The 25,984-nt window shown below is 39.6% G+C and overlaps 2 protein-coding genes and 1 long non-coding RNA gene across 3 annotated transcripts; 2 read left to right on the plus strand and 1 right to left on the minus strand.

The window, feature by feature from the left end:
- Positions 1–651: 651 nt before the first annotated feature.
- On the plus strand, positions 652–4,864 carry LOC124260139 (low-density lipoprotein receptor-related protein 12-like). The gene is made up of 4 exons (XM_046694384.1): positions 652–842; positions 1,733–1,963; positions 2,330–2,476; positions 4,241–4,864. The coding sequence occupies exons 1-4, from the start codon at positions 749–751 to the stop codon at positions 4,498–4,500; spliced, it is 732 nt and encodes a 243-aa protein (XP_046550340.1). The 5' UTR covers positions 652–748; the 3' UTR covers positions 4,501–4,864.
- On the minus strand, positions 4,091–18,891 carry LOC124260143. Its single transcript, XR_006894006.1, has 3 exons — positions 18,846–18,891; positions 10,791–10,794; positions 4,091–4,129 (listed from the first exon to the last, which is right to left on the minus strand). It is a non-coding gene; the product is annotated as an uncharacterized LOC124260143 (long non-coding RNA).
- LOC124260142 (membrane frizzled-related protein-like) lies at positions 9,232–15,066 on the plus strand. The gene is made up of 4 exons (XM_046694388.1): positions 9,232–9,432; positions 11,905–12,120; positions 13,023–13,163; positions 14,552–15,066. The coding sequence occupies exons 1-4, from the start codon at positions 9,348–9,350 to the stop codon at positions 14,809–14,811; spliced, it is 702 nt and encodes a 233-aa protein (XP_046550344.1). The 5' UTR covers positions 9,232–9,347; the 3' UTR covers positions 14,812–15,066.
- Positions 18,892–25,984: the final 7,093 nt, after the last annotated feature.

The following is a 25,984-nucleotide window of genomic DNA, read 5'->3' on the forward strand; positions in this document are numbered from 1 at the left end:
ACTGAAGCTGGTTTTATAGTGCTAGCCCACTGAGATACCATGCCGCAGTGAAGAATGAATACCCCACTCAGACACATTATACTGACTCCGAGCCGACCAGTTCTTGTTGTACCCATTAATGCCAAGCGCCAGGCAGGGACCAACAAGAACCATATTTTAACGTCTTTTGGTATGACGCCGTCGGGGATCGAACCCGCGACCTTTCGCTCACCCGGCGGACGCTCTAACCACTACACCACGGAGGCGGTTCCATTGTTTGTGTAACTTGCAGTTTTCACCCAGTGAGTTTAAACCAATGAAATGCTGTGTGAGCGATGTTTTACGCCGTTATAGTATCTTTTCTAGCCATATCACGACCTATGGTTTATAAATAACTGAATTCACAATTTGAATAGAACTCACGTGACTCATCTTGAAACACTCACTCAGTCACTCACTCACTCACTCACTCACTCACCAAAAAAACAACCAACATTTTCAACACAATGGTCGTGATTTCGTCAGTGCAAATCTGATTCTTTAAGACTGAAAACAATTAATGTCAATTGGTCACAACCCGCCCACATCAAAAATAGCCATTCTGTAAGCTGTATATGATAACAACAGACATTATATGGTCCGTATTTGCGCCTTGTGTGTTATCAAGGCCTGCTTGATTACTTTCTCTGATAACCTTTGCACCCTGTTCAACTATCCCACTAACTCCGTACACCGACAACGCGCGGTATGTGGACTGAACAGCGACACAATGAACAAAATGGAGCTTTACGTAAACATGATGGTGATTGTGATGATTGGCACGTGTGGGGTCAGTGTGGCTCAGATGTATACACCAACGACTTGTAAGTACTGTTTCACCATTTGTTTAGCATTTATGAGTTACACTGAAGCCAGGAGAGTGCGATACGTGCTTTACATGAAACGCCAGCTACGTTTACTAAAATGTCACGTAAATGATCGCTCGAACGGACGAATTAATGAAACCCTTTCTATATACATCAGAGTGTGTGAGTGACGTTTTACGCTGCTTTTAGCAATATTCCAGCAATATCACGGTAGGGGACACCAGAAATGGGCTTCACACATTGTACCCATGTGGGGAATCGAACCCGGGTCTTCGACATGACGAATGAACTCTTTAACCACTAGGCTACCCCACCGCCCGCAGATGTTTTTGCATATAGATATCCCGGCCCGAGGGTGGCATCTGTCACAAATACATGCAAAGGCAAGTCAATTATTCATAATACTCAATGACATTACATATCTATTGTTTTTACATAGGATATCTTTATTTAGAGACACTTGGCAACACAACCCCACCTTACATTTTGGGTCATATCGGTCGATTTTAACTGTGTCACCTTTTTTCGTTTGTCGGTTATGCTTTTGTATATTTCATCGTTTATGTTTTTAATTTATCACTTATGTCACATATTTTACCGTTCATGCTTCGAGTTGACGTTTTACATATAAAGGCAAGAGTTTATGGATGTCAACTTCTATAGTTTGAGGTGAAAGACGTTTCTGAGTAAATTCTCGCAATGAACAAGTAAGAATATACTCAATATGTTCAAAATAAAGAAGTTGATTCTTGCCTTTATGTTAATACTTTAACCTTTAATTTTTATCCTCTGACCTTATTTTTATCCCAAATGAATTCAAGTACATTAAATATCGCTGACGTTAAGGAGACTGTTTAATATTGCCATTTTATCCTATATCCCTCCAGTTGAGATGTTTGAGGAGTGCGACAACAAGATCATTATATCGGAGGACATGCTGCTACAACTATCTGTGAACAAGACCAGGAGAAAAACACACACGTGTAGCACGACGGTTGAAAGTGACGTGGACGGCAATCGCTTGTTACTACGTTTCCTGAATATGAACATCTCCGACAGGCCAGGATGCTTGAAAGCCAGGATCAGCTTATATGAGACAGAAGGCAAACATCCTTCAGGTAAGGCCACGAAGGACATATATTTGTTTGTCTTCCTCATGAGTGAGTGAGTGAGTTTAGTTTTACGCCGCACTCAGCAATATTCCAGCTATATGGCGGCGGTCTGTAAATAATCGAGTCTGGACCAGACAATCTAGTGATCAACAGCATGAGCATCGATCTGCGCAATTGGGAACCGATGACATTTGTCAACCAAGCCAGCGAGCCTGACCACCCGATCCCGTTAGTCGCATCTTACGACATGCATGGGTTACTGAAGGTTCATTCTAACCCGGACCTTCACGGGTCTCTTCCTCATGACGAACATAAAACATACACAACTGTAATTGCTGTGAAAAATGTGTCTAGTTATAATTTTGTTTTCAGTAAATTTTTGCGGCAATATGAGCATCCCCGTGTTCAACTCCAGCGGACAGTCAGTGAGGGTTAAGTACGAGACCAGTCGCCAGGACGAGGACGCCGCTCATGACGTCTTCACACTACTTATCTCATCTTTTCACGAGCAGGTGAAAGGTAAATAAAACAAACCTTCTCACTCGTTACTATCTTCAGCACGAGCGTACGAGGTGATACATGGGATCGAGGTACCTCGTCAGGCTCCTTTATTTGGTATCTGAATGTCATCGTATTCCAGTTGTCCAGATACATGCTCGTGCTGTCAACCTCTGGTCGGTCTGGTCCGGACTCGATTTCTGACAGACCGCCCGTCATATAGCGAGAATATTGCTGATCAGCAGACCAGCGTTTGTTTTAGAGTTATTTTAAGGCGGGATGGCAGAAGGTTGAATTAATTTATTTATTTATTTATTTATTTTTATTTATTTATTTATTCAGGGGGAGTTTATACACAGAAATTATATAATAACCTCTAATCATTTCAGTTTTTCTTATACTTTTAAAATAACAATTGGCCCACAGTATATATCTGAGTCCGGGGAGTTGCATGAGTGAGTTTGGTTAGCAGCTGCTCTGAACAGTATTTCTAACATACAAGAGCGTGTCAACTTAGAGTAGCGTGACCCGACAAACGGAAGTGATGCACTTCTTTGAAATTTAACATATTGTGTAACCCACGAAAACGGGCATGGTTCTCACTAATCCAGATCCTAATAAGAACAAATCTAGCATTCAATCCACGATGACAGGATTCTGGCCTGCCAAGGGGAGGCAACTCTGCATTGCGAATAGCGATGCCACGGACAGTTGGGCCACGGGCCCCATGTACAATCAGGAAACAAACGTGGGACATGAAACATAAGAAGGTTTCCTTTACACAAACACCCGGTGTCAACACTGAATTTCATTGGTCTATTCACATAAACAGAAGAGCAAAGAAAACATACGTAGTTTATTATTTACATAATTATAAATTTGATTATATCTGTTTAGTTATCACTCATTCCTGGGACAATTTGTAAAAAGTAATCTTGGCTGGATAATGTTATTGATTCAATGAAGGAATGAAATGATTTTGTAACTACATAAATCCATGTTCGATTTTTTTTTAAATCTGCGCCGAAAAGGGAACATTTATTGAGTTTCCACGGAATGATGTCTAAGATACCCATCTGCAGTTGTAGATCACACGAAATATATTTTATCGAATTTTGAAAGTTCAAGATAAAATTATGCTTTAAAATCTAAGCCAAGAAGTATCCTTTGAGCAGTGTCGGATCGGGGGTGGGGGGTAGTGGTGGTTTGTCCCCCAGGGGGTTCGAACCCCCTCTTTTGAAAATGACTTAAGACAACATTGAAAAATAAATAAATTGCGTTTACGGAGGGTTCAGGGGATTTTAACCCCCTGAACCCCCCACCCATCCACCCTTTTCAAAATTCCTTGTTCGCCCATGCCTTTGAGTGTTGAAGTATAGTAAATGAAATGGATATGCTCTCGCTAACTTAAGATATTGTAATTGGAAAATTGACGTATGATACAATCAGCTAAGAGGTGTAGTTTCTTTTGCCTCTCAGTATAATTTCCACAGCTATTTTGCCGTTCGAAGAACCTGTTTCGTCTGATAAACGAGACTGGTTATTCTCTAGCATTGACGGGGCGGTAGGGTAGCCTAATGACTAACGCGTTCGCTCGTCACGCCGAAGACCCGGGTTCGATTCCCCACATGGTACAATGTGTGAAGCCCATTTCTGGTGTCCCCCGACGTGATACTGCTGGAATATTGCTTAAAGCGGCGTAAATCTAAATTCACTCCCTCACTCACTCTGGTGTTTTTAGATTTAACACCTGAGTCACTTAAAAGAATAATCTCTTTGTTTCAGGAGAGTGTACGTCCTACGACTTCACATGCAGCAACTCCCTCTGCATCGACAGCGACATGACCTGTAACAACTACGACGATTGCTCCGATAATTCCGATGAGACGATTGGCTGTAGCACAACCGATGGAGACCAGTTGATGAAGAAGATTGTGATTGTGTCTGTAGCCTGTGGGATGTTTCTGTTCGCTGTTGTTTGTGTCTTCGCCTTTAAAATACACCGAGCCAGGAACAGAAGAGGGGCATATTTATCTGTTGACTAATCGGTGCAAACAGCCGATAACCATGAACACAATTTTGTGTTAATATTCTTTTCGTCTGTGATTTTATTGTAGCCAACTTACAAAAACAGTGCATGTATACTACTCAGAGGAACTTAAGCAATATACCACAAGAGATTAATCATAATCGGATGTTTTAGTGTTATGTACCATTCGTCGCCATTCTTTCTGTAACCTCTGCGAATTTCTGCAAAATTGTTGATGCGGCGGTAAGCAGCTTTATCATCCCAAAACTGTGTTCCACAGGAGATATCGCTTGTGTGAGATCAAACGATATCTCCTAGGAGATATCGTTTTGACAGTAGATTTTGTACAATGCCCTGACAATGCTATGACGTCATGTACTTGATGACGTCACAATGCTATGACATCGCTGCACTGAAAGTCGAATGGCAGTACCATGTTCAGAGATGTACATTTTTCATTGAAAATTAATTAAGAGTGATTTTGGATGATAAATAGAATCTCACCCTCATGTCTTCTGATATCAAATATATCAACACTCGTTGATAAAGTAAAAATATCCTCGGCAAGCCTCGGATATTTGTAACTTTATCAACTCATGTTGATATAATTGATATCAGAAGACACTTGGGTGAGGATTCTCTATTTCCCTCACCCACCTTCCTCAGATCGATGTTATGAGTGGAAACCAAACAAGACTCAGAACGTTCGAATGATTTGGTCCTTCTTAGGGGAGGGGTTACCCACTTTGTTATGGGGAGGTGGGGAGGGGGTATCAATATTGTTAATACATCAACTGGGGGAGGGGGTGTTGTCAGCCATTCTGTACATAAAACTATTCAAAATTTATGTTTAAAAATGATGTGTGTGTTTGTGTAAATTATGTATGGTCACTTAATTTATTTCTATATATTGCGCATAGTTTGTATGGAAAGATATACACTAACTCACAATATATTATATTCTGAGAAATCCATATAATCTTATAGATAAGCAGAGACGATTGACGATAAATAATATCTTAGATTCCCCACATCAAATTCACTTTTATAATTTTGGATGTGCCCATTTACGGAAGACGGTACCAAGTTGATAAAATGGCAACGAAAATGGTGCGAGTCGCCGTTCAGCTTGCCCCTAAACTGTACGAGTGGTCCCGAATGGTATAGTATAGATACACTTACACATACTACTGGATACAGTTTTACCATAATATGCATCACCATATATACAAACATACATGAAAGGAGATAAGTATTGTGTATTGTGTTTTCAGATTTACAGGTGTTACTTACTGATGCTAGGAAATTCCTTACCGAACTGTTGGCCGAAGTCTTCAAATGTTACTATTTCAGATAAATAAACAAAAATAATCTAGCATAAATGCTGTGTCTATTCTGTCAAGATGGATGGCAAAAATAAACTTCTGTATTTTGACATGTAATGATACTTATGAAAGGTAATGATGTGGAATAGAAAAGTCAGGAAAGTAAGCGGAATCCATTTCACAAACAAGTCAGGATACTGTCCGTCACTGTACCATCCAATAAATTTATTTCGCTTCATCGTTTCACAATTTGTTGTGAAACCAAACAGGCTGTATGTGTGCTAAATCACCTCTATATATCTCTGGGGCGGTGTGAAAGCCTAATGGTTAAAGTGTCCACTCGTCACGCTCTTTCAGAGATTGGTACAATGTGTGAAGCCCATTTCTGTGTCCCCTGCCGTGACATTGCTGGAATATTGCTTAAAGCGGCGTAAAACCATACTCACTCATTCACTCATTTGTGTCTGTGTCTGGTTTGTAGCGCTGATTTCCCTGTACCGGTTAGGAGAGAGGAATGATTTTTGTCACATGCAAATTAAAGGACCAGTATTAAAACAGGTTGTCAATACTTTGTACGGAAACGTCAACTTCAGAGGTAAAAAGCCGTATCTCGGTGCAGAGAATGACTGACTTGAATGTGTCATTAGACAAACACTACTTGCAACAGAATAGCTATGCACTGTCGAAGTCAAATTCAAAATTTATAATTATAAACTGAACTAAGTGACTGGCAGGCTGGCTGGATGACTGACCCCTAGCAGTCAGGATCCCAAACGGTCATGCCCTGATATTTGAGTAATGAACTGTTCTGCGGTCAATGCCACCATACGGCCCCTCAAATATGAAACTGAATATGATTTTACTACCGTTTGCTTCTACTGTAAGAGTGGGAGTTTATGGGAGTGCTTGTTAGTGACTGACCATTTCGTCCTGATGTGTGTGTGTGTGTGTGTGTGTGTGTGTGTGTGTGTGTGTGTGTGTGTGTGTGTGTGTGTGTGTGTTGTGTGTTTCACTTACATGTTACCTATTTTCTGTTCATGTTTCACAACTTTGGAGAAGCAATTGAACATGTTGTTACTTGGAATATTTCAATAAGTACCCTTTAAGTCATGCTCAAAAAGTGGTTTGATCTATAGTCCGTTTGATTTTATTTGAGACCGATGAATTGCTCACAAACACAAAATCTAATAAATGCAACAAAACCAAATTTTGCACAGTTACTTGAAATCGACAGACCAACTCTGATGATTTGTCTCATAATTTCGGACATCCGAATAAAAAAGTTGTTTAACAAACGATCATTATTTTGTTGTCGCTTACCGCTATTTTGTACGATGGGGGACCACTTGCTGGTAGAACAGCCAGGCAATCGACAAGCGTCTGTAGTGAAATACGTGCAACTCGTACACCTGGCTGTGAATACGCTATGCCATTTAGAAAGTGGTTTGATCTAGTATGAATACGCTGTGCCATTTAGAAAGTGGTTTGATCTAGTATGAATACGCTGTGCCATTTAGAAAGTGGTTTGATCTAGTATGAATACGCTGTGCCATTTAGAAAGTGGTTTGATGTAGTATGAATACGCTGTGCCATTTAGAAAGTGGTTTGATCTAGTATGAATACGCTTTGCCATTTAGAAAGTGGTTTGATCAAGGTTACAACATGCAAGGCATTTAAGTAAAGACTTTGTAATGTAAAGTTTTATGGTGAGTGTGTGCAGAGCATTTACATAATTAAACGGATTAAAATAATATACAATTCCGTACTGACTTACCATATGTGAGGTGTGGTGAGGTGAAATTGGGTTTAACGTCGTACTTGAGAATATTTCGCTCATATGACGACATGCATGCGTGTGTATGTGTATGTGCGGCTGCTTGTACTAGCCCAGACTTAAGCTGGGTTTATAGTGCTAGTCCACTGAGATACCAAGCCGCAGTGAAGCATGAATACCCCACTCAGACACATTATACTGACTCCGAGCCGACCAGTCCTTGTTGTACCCATTAATGCCAAGCGCCAGGCAGGGAGCAACAAGTACCATATTTTAACGTCTTTTGGTATGACGCGGTCGGGATCGAACCCGCCACCTTCCACTCTCCGGACGGACGCTCTAACCAGTCTACCTACCATATGTTCTCGTGTTTAGGATTTGTTTTGTTTTATGCAAGTGGATAATTAACGTTGCATGTGTTTGTGACGGTTACCACCGGCGGGACAGGATCCGCTCACATGTCAATGTCTACCAGACAACCTCACAGTTTGATATTGATTCCGAAACACACGGGTGGTGGTGTGTGTGTGTGTTGGGGGTTGGTGGGACACATTTGTACATTATTATCAAGAGTGCCCATAGCCCGACCATCCTTAAATCCTTAATCGACCACACCTACGCCCTTAAATGAAAACCCACCCAGTCTTCTCTCCCGTACACCCCACCAACCAACTTAACCCAAATAACACTATAACTGCACAATCAATTAAATCCCACTTAAATAGACAGCCTTGCACAAGTGTGCAACTATACTGACACACATTGAAAAAGCAAAACCAAATTAAAATGAGGAAAAATTTACAAACAATAACATTTGGATCAAAATTGTAATATAATCATGTTGAGAATTTTATTGTGCTTTAATTTCATGAACAATGATTACAAGAGTTCCGCCAGTATGGCTGACACGTCAAGCTTCACACACAGACTCCCCTAAGTCCGCCAGTAGCGAGTGTGACCTATCTGAGCCTGTACCATCCACGGAGTCGACGTGGCATTGATTCGCACAAACGTCGAACAGATTCTTGGGGGATGTTCTGCCACTCCTGTTGTAAAGCCAGGGTCAACTCAGCGACGTTGTTTGGCTGACGTTGACGTTGAAGAATTCGGCGACCAAGCTGATCCTACAGAAGTTCTATCGGGGTCAGATCTGGCGAGACGGCTGGCCAGGGAAGCACATGGATACCTGCTTGGTGGAGGAAGTCTCTGGTAAGTCGTGCCGTGTGTGGTCGGGTATTGTCCCACCAACAGCACCCCGATAGCTTTTTCCCTCTGCTGTTCTTTGAGCCGTGGCATTTTGTGACTGCTAGTAAAACGGTTAAACCATTGTGCCTTTCGTGCGTCCAACACTTGGCATTACATGTGCATGCCATGATAATCATGCACCCCAACAGGTCCAAGGAATCTGCTTAAGTTGTGTTTTTGATGAACTGTACCCATGCCAGAAACACGAAAATGGTTTGAACCCAGATGTGCATATGGTTTTATTCGGCAACCTCATCCCTATATTTTCGTGTGATAAATAAAATTGCTACATAAAACTTTGTTAGAAATTGCTTAAATGTGTTTTGCGTTTTTAATGTGTGTCAGTATATATTCCGTATACCTGTATATCTAAACACCTACACAGTCAGTTATCATCGCAAGGTGGCAACACGTATCACGCTACTGTCATTGGATACGGCTGATCCACGGTTGCCCTCTGTCATGTGACTGCACTTGTGACATAGACGGCGCGGCCCAGTTAGCGTCTCCCTGTCCATCATGGCTTCATGTTATGGAGTCACCCTTCTGTGCGCGGTATTCATGTCTACAGTTTTCGTCTGTGACGGGGAAGTACCTCAACAGAGTACGTACATACGTTATGTCTATAGCTGAATCTATATCATGTCAATCACCTTGCCGAGTCACGGCACCTGCCAGGATATATACCCAGTTTAGTTTAACACGTTTCTGGTTACACTCTCAAGCTTGATGAACGGTAGGGTAGCCTAGTGGTTAAAACGTTCGCTCGTCACGCCAAAGACCCGGGTTCGATTCCCCACTATGTGAAGCCCATTTCTGGTGCCCCCGCCGAAATATTGCTGGAAAATTGCAAAAAAAAGCGGCATAAAACTACAACATATGTCATAGGATTACACTTTCTTAGTAAAGTACAAATTGTAGTACTTTTTGGGTTGAGTCCCATCCGGGATTCGAACCCACACCCTCAGAGTCAGGCACGAAATCGCCAGCACACAAAGTCAGCCGCCTAACCCGCTCAGCCACCGTGACTTCCATAAAAATGGACAACTGGTAGTCTAGACTGCGGACTTTGTGTACCCCTCTGATAAATGTAAACACTTAGCACAAAACTACACTCATCCACTCAAGCTTGAATTATCTTCAACACTTTACCTGACAATTGTTAAATAAGAGGAAGAATACGTCATCCGTACTCATGCCTAGACGCATGCCGACTATAGTGGGTATATGTCATGGCCTCACATTGATATTTACAGGTCACCATAACTGCCATCCTCGATAATCTCCAGGGTATACGTTACGATCACTCTCCACTATACCACGGATGCATCCACGACTTGGCCCCATAATTATATTACCTCCCTTGGCCGGCTTTTTATCCAAACAGGTGTCTATGCTGGGAAGTAGAGCGAACCAATCACAACTCACTTTCGCTTCTTAAATTATCTAACCGTTTAAACTTGGCAACACAATTGATGCAGAGGTAGTTTGAAAGAGGTAGAAGGAGTTCTTTCATATATGTTTTTAGAGTTTCAGATTGTGTCAATTTGTCTATATTATTTACCCCAAAATCTGAGTGGAACTGCGAACAAACCTTCACGACTGCCATTGCTATCTTTGTTGACACTGGCAAGCTCGGATGTAACGGCGGCTTAGCTGATTGGCTACTGTGAGAATGCGGCGCCAGCAAAGGGAGGTAATATAATTATGGGGCCAAGCCGTGGATGCATCCAGGGTATAGTGGAGAGTGATCGTTACGTATACCCTGGAGATTATCGAGGATGTATGACTGCTTGCTGCAGCCTGAATAACATTCAGTCACCAGACCCTTGATAACGATGATTGTGGATGAGATTATATATCTACAGTCTTACAGCATAGTTACCACCACTGTCGCTGTAATTCTACAGCGGGTCAGGCTATTGAATTAAATCAAATATATGAGGCACGTTGTTACTTGACTTGCCTTTGCAAGTGTTTGTGACTGTTTTAGCCAGTGGGGCAGCATACGGCTCACATTTGCGTGAATTCTTGATAGCATCACTATTAGGAATAGTCATTCATTAATTAAAATGATTGTAGAATCTAATGATTATTGAAAGACTTTTGTGACTGTTTTTCAGACAAATAGAGAAGTACAATATAAAGCGGGATTTAATTTATGTCATTATCTCTCAATCATAAGTATAAGTGTGCGAATATTTAAATAAGACTGACCTATCTACATGTCAAGCACGAGTAAATTTTCGGTTTACCTCGTGCATGAGATAAGTATATGGACGATAGTATCAAACATCTCTTGAAAACAATAACACTGGGTAGGGCCACACAAGAATGGCTGCAGTCTCTTTTACTGAATTTATGTCCTGATTTCGATTGGAATTTTTATTATTATTTTTTAATTTTTTATTATTATTATTTTAATTTTTTTAATTTTTTTTTTTAAATTTTGATTATTACCTGTAAAGAAATTTCACTATCTGACTTGTTCGTCACTGGTAGGTTGTTATACAGGTGTTGTACGGCTGTTATGCAGGTGTTATACGGCTGTTATGCAGGTGTTACACGGCTGTTATACAGGTGTTATACGGCTGTTATGCAGGTGTTATACGGCTGTTATACAGGTGTTATACGGCTGTTACACAGGTGTTATACGGCTGTTACACAGGTGTTATACGGCTGTTATACAGGTGTTATACGGCTGTTATACAGGTGTTATACGGCTGTTATACAGGTGTTATACGGCTGTTATACAGGTGTTATACGGCTGTTATGCAGGTGTTATAGGCTGTTATACAGGTGTTATACGGCTGTTATACAGGTGTTATACGGCTGTTATACAGGTGTAAAGTTCAGGTGTAATCAGAAATCTCAGACAGCCCGTTAAAGGTACGGTGAGTGAGTATAGTTTTACGCCGTTTTAGAAGTATCCCATCAATATCATGTCCCGGAAAACTTGAAAGGTGCAGACACATGTAATACGTATTCCGATAAATCAAACACAGGCTCCTTGATCTTGTTGAGGTACTATGTCGTTTAAAATAGAAAGTTTTTTAATAAAAGTTCGTATCCACAGAAGTGCTGGAGGCCAACTGCAACAACAACCTCAACTTCCTCGGAAGCATGGTGCTGGTTGTAACAAATCTGACCTCAGTGGATCAGTGTAACGTCATCATTCAAAGCACCATCTCCAACAACAAACTTCTCATCGATATCATAAAATTAGACCTCGTGGACAACTGCACGGACAGCACTCTGAACATCCTCGACGAAACTGGAAGTAGGATATCAGGTATTAGACCGAGATCCCAGTCTTTTAATGTAGAAAGTGTATAATTGCTTTTACTTCTGTTTTAATAAGACCAGTTAGGGGGAAAATCATTTCTATTTCACATGTGGGGCTATAGTTTTAGAGACAGGATACTCTAACGGCCAAAACGTACAAATATTTTCTCTAAAAAGGTGGTGATGAACATTTACAGGCAAGTCGGAAACGTAAGTCGACAGGCGACGTATGGTTTTTCAGAGGTTTCTTGTTATTATAGAATGTTCCGACTTAAAATGTCATAACTCGGTAAAATGTAAAAATAAATATACCACTACAGTAAGTTGTAATAAACCGTGATCATTTGTAATAACCCTACGGTAAATTGTAACAAAATGCGGTAAATTGTAATTATCTGCGGTGATTTGTGATAACATTACGGTAAATTGTAATAACGCTACGGTAGATTGTAATAAAACTAAGGTAAATTGTAATAACACTACGGTAAATTGAAGTAACACTTCACTAAAGTGTTATAACTGCACTGCGGTGTTATTACAATTTACCGCATTTTATTCCGCATTTTATTCATTATACCACAAAAATTGAGATTAGAATTGAACTTCAGCTACCCATGTTTGTCTCAAAAGGCGACTAACGGCATCGGGTGATCAGGCTCGCTTCCTTGATTGACACATCGTATCCCAATTGCCTAAATCAACGCTCATGATGTTGATCACTGGATTGTCTGGTCCAGACTCGTCATATAGCTTGAATATTACCGAGTGCTGCGTTAAACAACAAATAAAGCATTGTTGCCACATTATTACAATTTACGTTTTAAACTAAAAATTAAACTTTTATAAGTCAACTGCTGATGCAGCACCATGGAAAGAGTGGTTTCTTTACATTAATATCATATTTTTCAGGTCCATTATGTGAAGAGGAAAATGCAACAGTGTTTAGGACAGAGAGCAACTCTGCTCAGATCCAGTACATGACCAAATCACCCAACACTCATGGGAAAACTTTGTCTATCATCATCACCTCATTTAACGAAGGAATTAATGGTAACTATTTAACACATCATATCATCGCTTTAACTTAGTTAGTTATCACTGACTGACTGACTGAGTTTGGTTTTACGCCGCTTTTAGCAATATTCCAGCAACATCACGGCGGAGGACACCAGAAAAGTTTGGTATTACTAAGTATTACTTCTAAAAAAACAGGGGCCGTGGGGTAGCCTAGTGGTTAAAGCGTTGGCTCGTCACGCCGAAGACCCGGGTTCGAATCCCCACATGGGTACATTGTGTGAAGCCCATTTCTGGTGTCCCCCGCCGTGATGTTGCTGGAATATTGCTAAAAGCGGCGTAAAACTAAACTCAGTCAGTCAGTCTAAAAAAAAATACGAGTAATGGGTTAGTACTCCAGACTTTGTTGCTTCCAGAGTGAGTGAGTGAGTGGTGAGTGAACATAGTTTTACACAATATACCAGCAATACCATGGCTATGAAGACCAAAAATGACTGGAATCGAACCCGAGCAAACGCTTTAACCACTGGGCTATCGCGGGCCCAATGACAACAGTAAACAAATATCCCATGTAGATGCTGGTTAGAACTGATCTTTGCCCATGCTTGTCTTTAGAGGCGACTAACGGGATCAGGCCACCATGTTTGTCCTTCACCTTCAATAGACTCGCACCAACGACGAGCTACTCTATTTAGGAAATAAAGTTCGCTCTACCCCAATGTGTTTTGTAATTAAGTATAGTTTTGCCCTTAACTATCATAATTAAAGCACGAGGACGAACTTTATTTCCTAAATATCGCGCCACGAAATAAAAATAATACCGGTATTTTATTTTTAACCAATCAGAGAGTAGCTCGTCGTTGGTGCGAGTCTATTGAAGGTGAAGGACAAACATGGTGGCCTCGATCACTCGATACCGCTAATTTTCCAATAAAGTCGTGTATGGCAGGTAAAATCAGTAACTCATTTCATTTGAGATGTTGTAATGCGAAAGCGGAATATCTAGCGATTACGAAAAGGTTATGTCTTTTCGCCGATTGCGTGTTTTCCATTGAAATACTTAGTATTTCTTCGCCGAGAGGCGATGATTTTCGTAGGCATACAAATAGGCGTACAAATGAAAAAGTTGTCTTTTCCCGAGTTCCAAGCAAAGTTACTCGGTCAATAGTGCACCGATTTTGATAATTTTGGATTTAATCGAAAGGGAATTCATCTGGCTTTATTTCAGTAAGAATCCCGGCTGTGTATTTCACAATTTCCCACCAGATTTCGCCCATTTACGAGAGGGGGGTGTCTGACAAGTTTGTGTGCGTTACATCCCTTTCCTTCTTTATATGTATATGGATATCAGTGTACGCTTGTACAATACAAGCCCCTGTGTTCGTATATACATGCATGTTTCAAATATTTTGATGTTTTTACAGGAAAATGTGCTACAATTGAATACCAATGCGCCAACAAACTGTGCATATCCAAAGACTTGGTGTGCAATGGGTTCAACGAGTGTTCGGATAACTCCGACGAGTTAGACTGCGGCCCAGATGATACTCCCCCAGGAGAAAACACTGGACTCATTGTGGGCGTGACATTCGCTTGTCTGATAGTCGCCGGCGTGGCGGCAGTGTGTCTCTTAATACGATTTAAGCGGAAGCGCGGTTACGACAGCATTGGAATAAACACTTAAAATGATGCTGATGTTGCAGTTGTTGCAACGGAATGGATGCAACATTTTGTCAGATTGTCGATTTCTTCCAGCATTTACCAGTATGACTGAATGACGGTTTATGTGTGACTCTTTGAGTGCAATATTTTTATTAAAGGAATCAACTGTGCTACTTTTGATTCAGTCAATATACCAAAATACCAGACATGTCAACTTGGTTTGAGGGTGATTATTTTTCTGTCAGATTCAATAAAATAAATTAACAGAAAAACCACATCTCTCGGAGTAGTGTTGTAAATCCTACCAAATTTAAACTCTGAAGTGAAATTGGTCCGCTGGCAGTTTATGGTTTGTTTGTTGTTTACGCCGCACTCAGCAATATTCCAGCTATATGGCGGCTGTCTGTAAATAATCGAGTCTGGACCAGACAATCCAGTGACCAAAAACATGATCATCGACCTACACAATTGGGATACGATGACATTTGTCAACCAAGTCAGCGAGCCTGACCACCCGATCCCGTTAGTCGCCTCTTACGACAAGTATGGGTTACTGAAGACTAATTCTAACCCGGATATTCACGGGTATCCGCTGACATTAACGAATCCGCTGTGCATGTCCCGCTGTGCATTTTTGTGCATGTCCACGCTTTTAAAATGTGTTTGAAACCAGACTGTGGCAAGTTATGTGAACCAGAACAATCAACGAACAACAGCAACGTATTTCAGTGACAAAAACGAATTTGACATAAACTATATTCTGTAATTCACCCGTTCTGTTCTATATCGTATGGTGGGCCACAGAGTTCTGACTTGGATCTCTTGATCTCCATGACGTCATATTAGTTCCTTGCGCCGTGTGACCAACGTTCCAAGGGTCGCTAATATTTGTTTCCAATAACGTCATCGGTGCTGCGCTCGATGGTGTCATTAACCCCGATTGAAATAAGATCAGTATCATGGTGTACATTTCGGTTTGAGTATATTGATAAGTTACGCGGTAAAATGGACTTGTAAAAACCTAAGAAAACAAGATTGCTCTCCAATAACACCATGTGACACAGTGGTGACTGCAATTTGGAAACATTTACCATCTGAACAAGTCCCAGGATTCAAACAGACGAATACAATAGACCTTAAGACATCAGGCACAACTGGTTTCAGTTCACACCATAGACACATAACATGATTTCATTTTATATCTTAATGTCAGTGAATTCAACAGTTCCTGTTTACTATTTTTTTATAGTTATAATGAAAGTGTCTGGCAGAATATCCAGGAAAAATAGGCTGTTGTGTCCTGCAAGTCTGTAGGAAGGAAATATGTTTCTTCTCCCGAGAATGGCCTTGAGTAGGAATTCCACAAACTCTGTGAATAAATTTTACATTGAATTAGAGACATTTTGTAACACAATATCAGTATATTTTGTTTTGGCAACCATAATAATAATTTTCTTTGAAATCTGCACTAAAAAAGTAAGTACTTTTGTCTTAACAAACGCTGAGAGGGAAAATAGATATGATGATTAAAAACCAGTGTCTTTGCAAACAAGACTTAGTGTTGACTCATTAGTTTGGGAAAAACATGCAGTAATAGGAACAGTGTGTGTTTTTTCAAACTGGAGTGCACCAGTTCAACAAAAGATTATTGATTGTCTGAATTATATTTACCATGTGTTGGTTTCTTGTTCACTGGCTTGGCCTCTTGGTTTAGGACTAGGGGTGGCTGATTGCCCAGGTGGGTTCTCCAGTCCTGGTCACTTCTAGGGTTGTTTTCATTGATGTGAAATGCTGCCATGTACATCCTAAAAATAGCATTAAAGTAGCATTTTTACATTTGCCCAAAACAAAACCCACAAAGAAATACATTATCGGAATGAACATATTTCCCTGATTTCCCATTTTTGAAAGTGGGTTAAAAGTTACCTATATATACAGCTGCCATGATGTTTTTACAAGGGGTCCATAGATACCTAAGTTTTATGCCAGTGCAGAGCAGTCATTTTCATTCTATTTATTGTACATTGCCTTACAGAGAGAAAGAGTGAGATTCAACATTTTAATCATGCCCAAACACACGCGCACACACACACAATTCACATACCATTTTAACATAGTAGTGGACCAATCCCTGGTGGATAATTATCTGATATGACTTATTGTTTATTATGTTTTAATAATTATATGCTCTCTCTCACCACCGCACTCATATGTTGCAAGTTCTCATTTGTCCATGCCCACCCCCATCCCAATCCCTCCACACACACTCACACCACAAAACACCCAACATTCCGTCTCGGGAAATAGATGACTTGGCCCTACTGGGTAACAGTAACAGTGGCTGTGAAAATATATCTCTGATCGAAAATAGGACATGAGCGCAAATTATGACGTACTTTTCCATCAACTATTTCTTTATATAGCTAGCTACTGGAGTGTTTATGTTGCTCCAAAACAACTAAATCTTAAAACTCACCTGCAACCAACGTCGCGTCCGGAATGCAACTCTCTCGGTCTCAGTCCCAAGTTAACATTTCGGCCTCCGTGTTTGTTTGGAATGTCGAAAGGAATGCCGGATATATAGCATCCTTATAAAGTTCAAGCTTTGCCTATTCGTATCCATATTTCGCCAGAGGTTAGGTTTCTTTCATAGCACTTCTTTGACAAGTGTAACGAACACAGATGACCATGCGTGGAGGGGTTCACGAAATCCGCACGACGACAGTAAACAATCTCTGCCCTTCCTCTTGTCAAATAGAATTTCTCAGGAAATGTACATCCGTGTTGTTTACGCATTTGGATAATCATCAAAACTCAAAGTGCAGTTGTCAGTTTCCAATACATAATCACAACAACGCTTCATTCAAAATATTGCGCTTCGTGTCACTTTCAACTCGATGGCGAATACACTACTGAAATCACAGGCCCCCACTGCGGGTCAGAAAATCGATAAACTAGGCCCCGGTTTAGTATCAACACCCCCTACTATATAATACATAAAGGTTCATCACAGAAATACGGTGACATGATCGAAAACCGGAAAATTACGCACACGTCAATGACTATATCGTATTTAAAGGTCTCACAAGTATCAAAAGCTTTTGTCCATATCTCCGATAGATGTATGAGGCATATACATGGGCTTTCCGTGGGGATGCATTTGATGGTTTTTATTAAATTGCCAAAGACCGAGTTGCTGTGCCGGAGGTGTACAAAACTAGGTCGTCAGCGCTTGACTTCACTACCTCCGGCGATCTGATTGGCTAACACATTACACTGAATGAATGTGTTTCTTTAAAAAATATTTGTACTCGTTTTTAAAATTATTCTTACCAAGATAAAACATCAGATAGTGACATCTTGGATGATAGACGTTTGGGTTTCCCTCTCATTTTCCCAAGTGCATTTGTTGTCATTTTATTAACCAATTTGATTGCGCTGACGACCTAGTTTAGTACACTTCCGGCACAGCAACTCGGTCTTTGGCGATTTAATAAAAAACATCAAATGCATCCCCACGGAAAGCCCATGTATATGCCTCATACATCTATCGGAGATATGGACAAAAGCTTTTCATTTCATTTACAATGCATATGCTTGTTTTGATTAAACGTTTGTAGATACCATATAATTTCGTTGTCGAATTTAATTTTAAGGATTGACTGAGGGGGTTGTTTTCTGTTCATTGAGGTATCAATCGCAATATCGATCTAGAAACTGTATAAATCAATCATGATACTAAACAATGAACAATGTGAGTTAGTGATTTTTTACGCCGCAGTGGGCAATAGACCCACAATATGGCAGGGACACAGTAAAGGGTTCCACACAGTGTAAATGAAATCACAGAATTCGAACCCGGATCTTGGGTGCGTCAAATCAACACTTTACCATTAGGCTACGACCCGCCGGGAACTAATGATAGTTTACTATTGGTGCATATTTATAAATTTTCAAAACGACTCGTCACGCCGAAAATGGATGGTTCGAAGATGCGGTATAGGTACAATGTTTGAGATGCCATTATGTCCGGTGTTCCCCGCACAGTGATTTTACTGGAATATTGCTAAAAGCGGCGATAAAACCAACTCGATCAGTCAGTATAAAGACTTTGGCTCTGCTATTCCAAGTCCAGTTCTATGATGCGGTAGAGATATAATGATTCGACTTGCAATCTTTGGATCTACGTGACGTCGTGAAAATGGTGTGCACTGGTAGGAACTTTGAGTGGAGTCTTTGCTGCGACAGGAACTTTGCGATATGTTACAGTGAGTGAGTGGAGTATGGTTCAGCCATTCCAGCAATTTGGAAGCTTCACACACTGTACCCATGACGGGAATCAGACCCGGGTCTTTGACGAGCGAACGCTGTTAGGCAGAGTTACAGAGTCTTTGTGATTTGTCAGAGTCTTTGCATTATGATACAGAGTATTTGCACTGAGATGAATTTTGACAAGACGAAATGGTAATTATAGCTTTACTTTCTGGTATTTTAGGCTATAATTTTCCATATCACCGCATAATGTTATCTTACACAATTGTAATTCACTGGGTCAAGTCAAGACACAGCATAGAAAATGACAATAAAAGAATTTTCCGTTACATCAATTTCTTAATCACAAAGTTTCTTTGACATTAGACGAATTCATGGAAATTGATTTGTTCGGGGGTTTTGCTAATAAAACAGCACATGCTTTATTTTGAAAGGGGATAACCTCTAACTGGGACACTTTGTATTATTTTTGCACTTCTTTAAGGGGTCATTTATCACTATATACTGAATATTTATAAAAAAAATATTAATTTCGTGACAATTAATGGTTTTACTTGATTATCAGTGGCTTTCTGAACAACATATATTTTCTTGTTACAGATGGAAACCTAATGTAAGTAAATATGAATTCAACTCTCTTGTAATATTCATTTTGTAGGTACCTTTACCGTAACTTACCCTTCCCTTGCTGATGCTAAAATCACAAAGACTCTGTGACATATCGCAAAGTTTCCGTCGCAAAAATCACAAAGACTCCACTCTCACTGTAACCAATTTTCCTACCAGTGCTTAGGGCAAGTTGCAGGTTCGCTTCTTTTCTTCCGGAAAGTGGGATAGGTTCATCTGATTAATATTGACAAGGCTGTATAGCCGATTTAGTTCGCAAAGGCACTAGAATCTGTACTTTACTAAGAAATATAACATATGTTAAGATATAGTTCGGTTTTGTACCAACAATGCTCCTTGTTACTTCAAATTTGTATGTAATAGAAGAAATCAGTTTCCTTTCTATGTCTGCTCAATGGGCATTACGACATTTGTCTCTATATTGAGTAACGTCCAGTCTAGGATCTGTCGGAAGACGGTTAGGCCGCCCAATCAAAAACTATTGTCTGTGAAATGAAAAAGTAATATATTTTTCACAGCACATAAATACATTAGAACTTGGCCATTATGGTTAACCAGGATTGGTAATTTCCGATCACTGATATCGTGTAAAATGTTGGAACCATTTTCAGCTCGCTGGGAGACATAAAATAAATTAAGAAGTTCGATTCAAGCATTTATCCATGTGTTATGATGTGTTTTGTTAAGTAAAACGTCACATTGATTGACTTTTAGATGTTATGGGTCACAAAAGTTTAAAGCGCTGAATATGGATTTGAACTCACACCTTGAACTTAGGCTATGAATTTTCACCTGTTGAGGGGTGGGATGGGGAGTTGCCTCCCCTTTGTCTTGCTTCCGGTCTTCGATAGGATGCTGTGAGTAATTTCTAGACGGTCGTAGTGTGGCGTGTTGTTTGCTAGAAAAATCCAGAACTGCATCATAGGTATATATGTTGAGATTATAGGGGGCGACTTGGGATTTAAGCTCATCTGACTGCTAACATCGATGTTTCACGAGGACTCGTCTACATTGAACTTTCAACAGCTGTCAACAATCTTCAATCAGTACATCTGATTTTACTGGGAATATTAATATACTCTCCCCAAAAACGCATCATGAAATAGCAATTTCATATAGCAATGAATTAAAACGTGATTCATTTTACAAAAGGTTTTGCTCTGTTTATGAGTCCTATGGTGTTTATGTTTTGAAACATCACAACAAAACGCACCATCCGTAAAATACCCGTATTTAGCAGCATAATTTTCAATTTCGGCGTGTAGTGTCACAGAATACACAATTCACATGCAATGCACGTGAAAGTTGGGGATCAGATAGTCTCAATGATGGGTATAAAGGTTGATCGCTGTCTGTCGATTATTCACTGTATTAGGAATATTGTTGACGAACGCAAAATGCCACGTCTAAGTGAAGCCAACCGTCATATCGCCATTGGTTTGCTTGAAGCTGGACAGTCTCAAAGTGCAGTTGCCCGACGCATGAATGTTCACCAAAGCACCATTTCACGGCTCTGGGAGAGATATCGCCGGCAGAATGCGGAGCAGATGCCCCTCGTAGTGGGCGACCTCGAGAGCGACCACTGCGGCGCAGGATCGCTACATCCGGGTACATCACCTGCGTCATCGAACAGCTATGGCGACCAGTACTGCTCGACAAATACCCGGATTGAGGAGGCTTTCTGCACAGACTGTCAGGAACATGTTGAGAGAGGCTGGTTTACGTGCCAGAAGACCTTATTTTGGCCCTCTGCTTCGACAACAACATATATTTTCTTGTTACAGATGGAAACCTAATGTAAGTAAATATGAATTCAACTCTCTTGTAATATTCATTTTGTAGGTACCTTTACCGTAACTTACCCTTCCCTTGCTGATGCTAAAATCACAAAGACTCTGTGACATATCGCAAAGTTTCCGTCGCAAAAATCACAAAGACTCCACTCTCACTGTAACCAATTTTCCTACCAGTGCTTAGGGCAAGTTGCAGGTTCGCTTCTTTTCTTCCGGAAAGTGGGATAGGTTCATCTGATTAATATTGACAAGGCTGTATAGCCGATTTAGTTCGCAAAGGCACTAGAATCTGTACTTTACTAAGAAATATAACATATGTTAAGATATAGTTCGGTTTTGTACCAACAATGCTCCTTCTTACTTCGAATTTGTATGTATTAGAAGAAATCAGTTTCCTTTCTTTGTCTGCTTAATGGGCATTACGACATTTGTCTCTATATTGAGTAACGTCCAGTCTAGGATCTGTGGGAATAATAATCTTTATTTGCACTGAAAAGGCCACAGGCCTATAGTTCATAAAGTTATGTTACATTTGAGAGGAATTTAGATCGGGTAATCATAGCATAGTAAATGAACATTGAAATATTTTGTAGAAGAACTGGACTTTTACTACTTAACAGTGAGGAGAATTTTATCACATTTGGATGAACATAGTAATATCTTTTAATATATTTTTTTCGCAACTGGTCATAAAATGGACATATTAGGAGAAAATGTAATTCATCTTCTATTTCGTTAAAATTACAAAGTGTACATATTCTATTTTCTCTTTTTACATTCAGATATCTGCCTCTTTCAATCAACAAATCATGAGAAGAGCATCTGAATCGTGCCAGTGCTATTCTAAACTTTTTAACATTAACACAGGATAGATAGGACTCAAGAACTATGGCATTTTTAAACAATGAATAATACATGCATTTATTTGATAAGGATATCCTTTCACACCCTGTTTGAATATACATATCTTTTAGTCTTGTCGTTAAGGATTGTATGAATAATGTAGGTGATTCGACATATTGTGTATTCCATGTAATTCCAAAACCAGTAGAATATAAAAAGTTTTTTACATTGGTTGCCCAGTTTTTTTGTCCACCTTTATCATATAACATCATCATATTATAACACTTCTTGGATAAGCGATTTGAAGGCATAATCAACAGTTTTAGCCAGTACTTGATAACTTTAATGCTTGTAAGAATGTGCATTGGGTACCTACCGCATTCACCATAAATCACTGCGTTAATAGTGTTAATTTTAACTCCGAGGAAATTTTTGCATGCGTATAAATGGATTTTTTCAATTTCGTCAAATTTTGTTATTCCCCAAATTTCGGCCCCATATGATAAAATTGGACTGACTTTGGCATCAAATATTTTAAAGAATGAAGAGTAGTTAATATTACCAAGTACACTCAACTGTTTCATAATTCCAATTAATGCTTTTTGTCCATGTAACGCTGCATATTTTACATGCCTCGTCCATGACAGTCCACTGGTGAAATATAGTCCCAAATATTTATAAAAGCCAATACACTCCAGCTTCATACCTTTATATAACCAGTTTTCCTTTTTTGACAATTTGCCTCCATTTTTTAATACAACAATTTTCGTTTTTCTCTATTTACAGTTAATTTCCATTTATCGCAGTAACTTTCAAGTTCATTCATTTGATTCTGTAAGCCATTAATAGTGCTTGAGAACAAAACAATGTCATCTGCAAATAGCAATAGGAAAATATGAACTATATAAGGGTGGAGTTGAATCCCGTGTACACAATTAGTTTCGACTTGTCGTGCTAACTCATTTATAAAAAAAGGAAAATAGAAATGGGCTTAGTATACAGCCTTGTCTCACACCAAGTTGCAAGTCGAATATTTCTGAATAATTATGATTACTTTTAATACAAGCCTTAACATTTTCATACATATTGCGACCCGTGAAGATCCGGGGTAGAATAGGTCTTCAGCAACCCGTGTGATTGCCATAAAAGGCAACTATGCTTGTCGTAAAAGGCGACTAACGGGATCGGGTGGTCAGGCTCGCTGACTTGGTTGACACATGTCATCGGTTCCCAATTGCGCAGATCGATGCTCATGCTGTTGATCACTGGATTGTCTGGTCCAGACTCGATTATTTACAGACCGCCGCCATATAGCTGGAATATTGCTGAGTGCGGCGTAAAACTAAACTCACTCACTCATACATATTGCATAAAAGTTTACACATTTTACCACTGAGACCTCGGGTATTAGATATAAGCCAAAGTTTTTTTCGTTGTATTGAATCGAAAGCTTTTGAAAAATCTACAAATAATAGAGTTTAAATACCTTTGAATAATACTTTGTAGTATAAACATATAATCTACTGTCGTATATCCCTGTCTGAAGCCAGCTTGCGCTTCGCTGATATTATCCATTGAGTCTCCCCAGTTTACAAGTCTTTTATTTATTATAGAGGTGAAAATTTTACTCAATATGCTCAACAGTGTTATGTAATTATTTGGATTATTTATATCACCTTGTTTATGGATAGGAACTATTATGCCAATTGCCCAACATCTGGGGAACGTACCAGTTTCTAATATCAAATTAAAAAGCAATTCTAAATACGGGACGATAAGATCTGCTGAGTATTTAAAAAATTCAGACATTGTTTTATCAATTCCTAGTGATTTATTACATTTCAATTGGTTAATGCTATCTAAGATTTCATCTCTAGTAATTGGGGAATCAAGTGTTACCTTGGTAAGCTCTGAATTCGGATCTGATGGGTTTTCATTCTCGAAATTATCACATGTTACATCGTCATTTTCTTTGTGAAAAGAGTTAAACAGTGTCCGAAAGTGTTCTAGCCAATCATTCATTTCGATGTTGTTTTGAGCTTCATGTCTAGTATTCAGGTGTTTGAGTTCATACCAAAATTTCTTTGAATCAGATATACTGTTTTCTATTACTCTCTGCTTCTCTTTATTAATTAAGGCGTTTTTCCTTACAAATTGAGTTATATTTATTTCTTTTAGCGCAATATTGATCGTATGATTCTTTATCTTTCGATTTCCTAAACTTATTCAGAGCTCTACATCGGTCTGATTTTAATCTTTCACATTCAGAGTCAAACCATTTATTAGTTGTTGTTGTGGGAGGGCTAACTGTTTTCTTCATGCAAGAGGCGGCCAGACAGAGTGCCTTGGTCATATAGCTTATACCATAATCAATATTAACGAAAGCACAGTCAATCGATTTATCTAGTAATTCTTGTACGTTATCTGACCAAATATTTTCTCTAAACTGTTCTAATTTATCTTTATCCCGAATGAACTTAAACGACTTATTCCTACATTTGGTAGAAGTGTTGGATTGCTCAAGTTGTTTTAATGTAATGGGAAGATGATCAGATTCAGTTCTCGTTTGTATGCTAAAATCTAGATTTGAACTCACACCTTGAACTTCATTCTCTACCCACAGAGGTTACTCTTGTCATATCTTCCTACGTAACCTCTGTTCTAATACGGCCCTTTCATGGTGTGAGCGTTCAAGACTCGTGATTGGAGGCAATCGGATTTAGTTGTGCAATTAGCGACGTTGTTTCAAAAGTGATCAGTCGCAAGGCCTCGGTAATTTCCGTATACTTCGAGAAAACTAAACCTCTTCCCCTGCGCGATGCGCAGACGTTTCTTCTAGACAGAACTCAGTCATGTTATGGCGGATCAGTGGCGTCTCCATCGCCCTCGTTGACAACGGACAAGCTAGCCATTAAACGTCTTGTGTGTAACATCAACACAAGTCCCCGGCAGATGAGGGATATTTGTGGCCTCACATTTGCTTGTGTTAGTCAAGTTGAATCTCAGTCGATGTAACACGTGTTCTGATTGGAAATATGGCCGTATTAGAACAGAGGTTCGTAGGAAGATATGACAAGTAACCTCTGTGGGAAGAGAATGCTTGAACTTAGGCTATGAATTTTCATCTGTTGAGAGTGGGCTGGGGAGTTGCCTCCCCTTTGTTTTGGTTCCGGTCTTCGATAGGATGCTGTGAGTAATTTCTAGAAGGTCGTAGTGTGGTGTGTTGTTTGCTAGAAAAATCCAGAACTGTATCATAGGTATATAAGGGATGGTTGTTGAGATTATAGGGGGGCGACTTGGGATTTATGATCATCTGACTGCTAACATTGACGTTTCACGAGGACTCGTCTACATTGAACTTTCAACAGCTGTCAACAATCTTCAATCAGTACATTTGTTTTTACTGGGAATATTAATACTTTGGTGAATTAATATTTTAGATTTGTGACCGAATTGTACTGTATTGTATTAGAAATCTGTACTATCATTCATTATAACCTTGTTTATCTTCGATATATAATTGAATATTATAGACTCGACTGTGTTTTATTTTGCTGGTATAAAGGGGACTCAAAAGCCTTTTATCACAGCAATTTCTAAACCGTAACACATAGCAAAAATGGGTTTCCTCTTTCTGCTTAACACTGCAATAAATTATAC

The sequence above is a fragment of the Haliotis rubra genome, unplaced genomic scaffold, assembly GCF_003918875.1.
Source record: "Haliotis rubra isolate DU_JTF1 unplaced genomic scaffold, ASM391887v1 Scf750, whole genome shotgun sequence".
NCBI lineage: Eukaryota > Metazoa > Mollusca > Gastropoda > Lepetellida > Haliotidae > Haliotis > Haliotis rubra.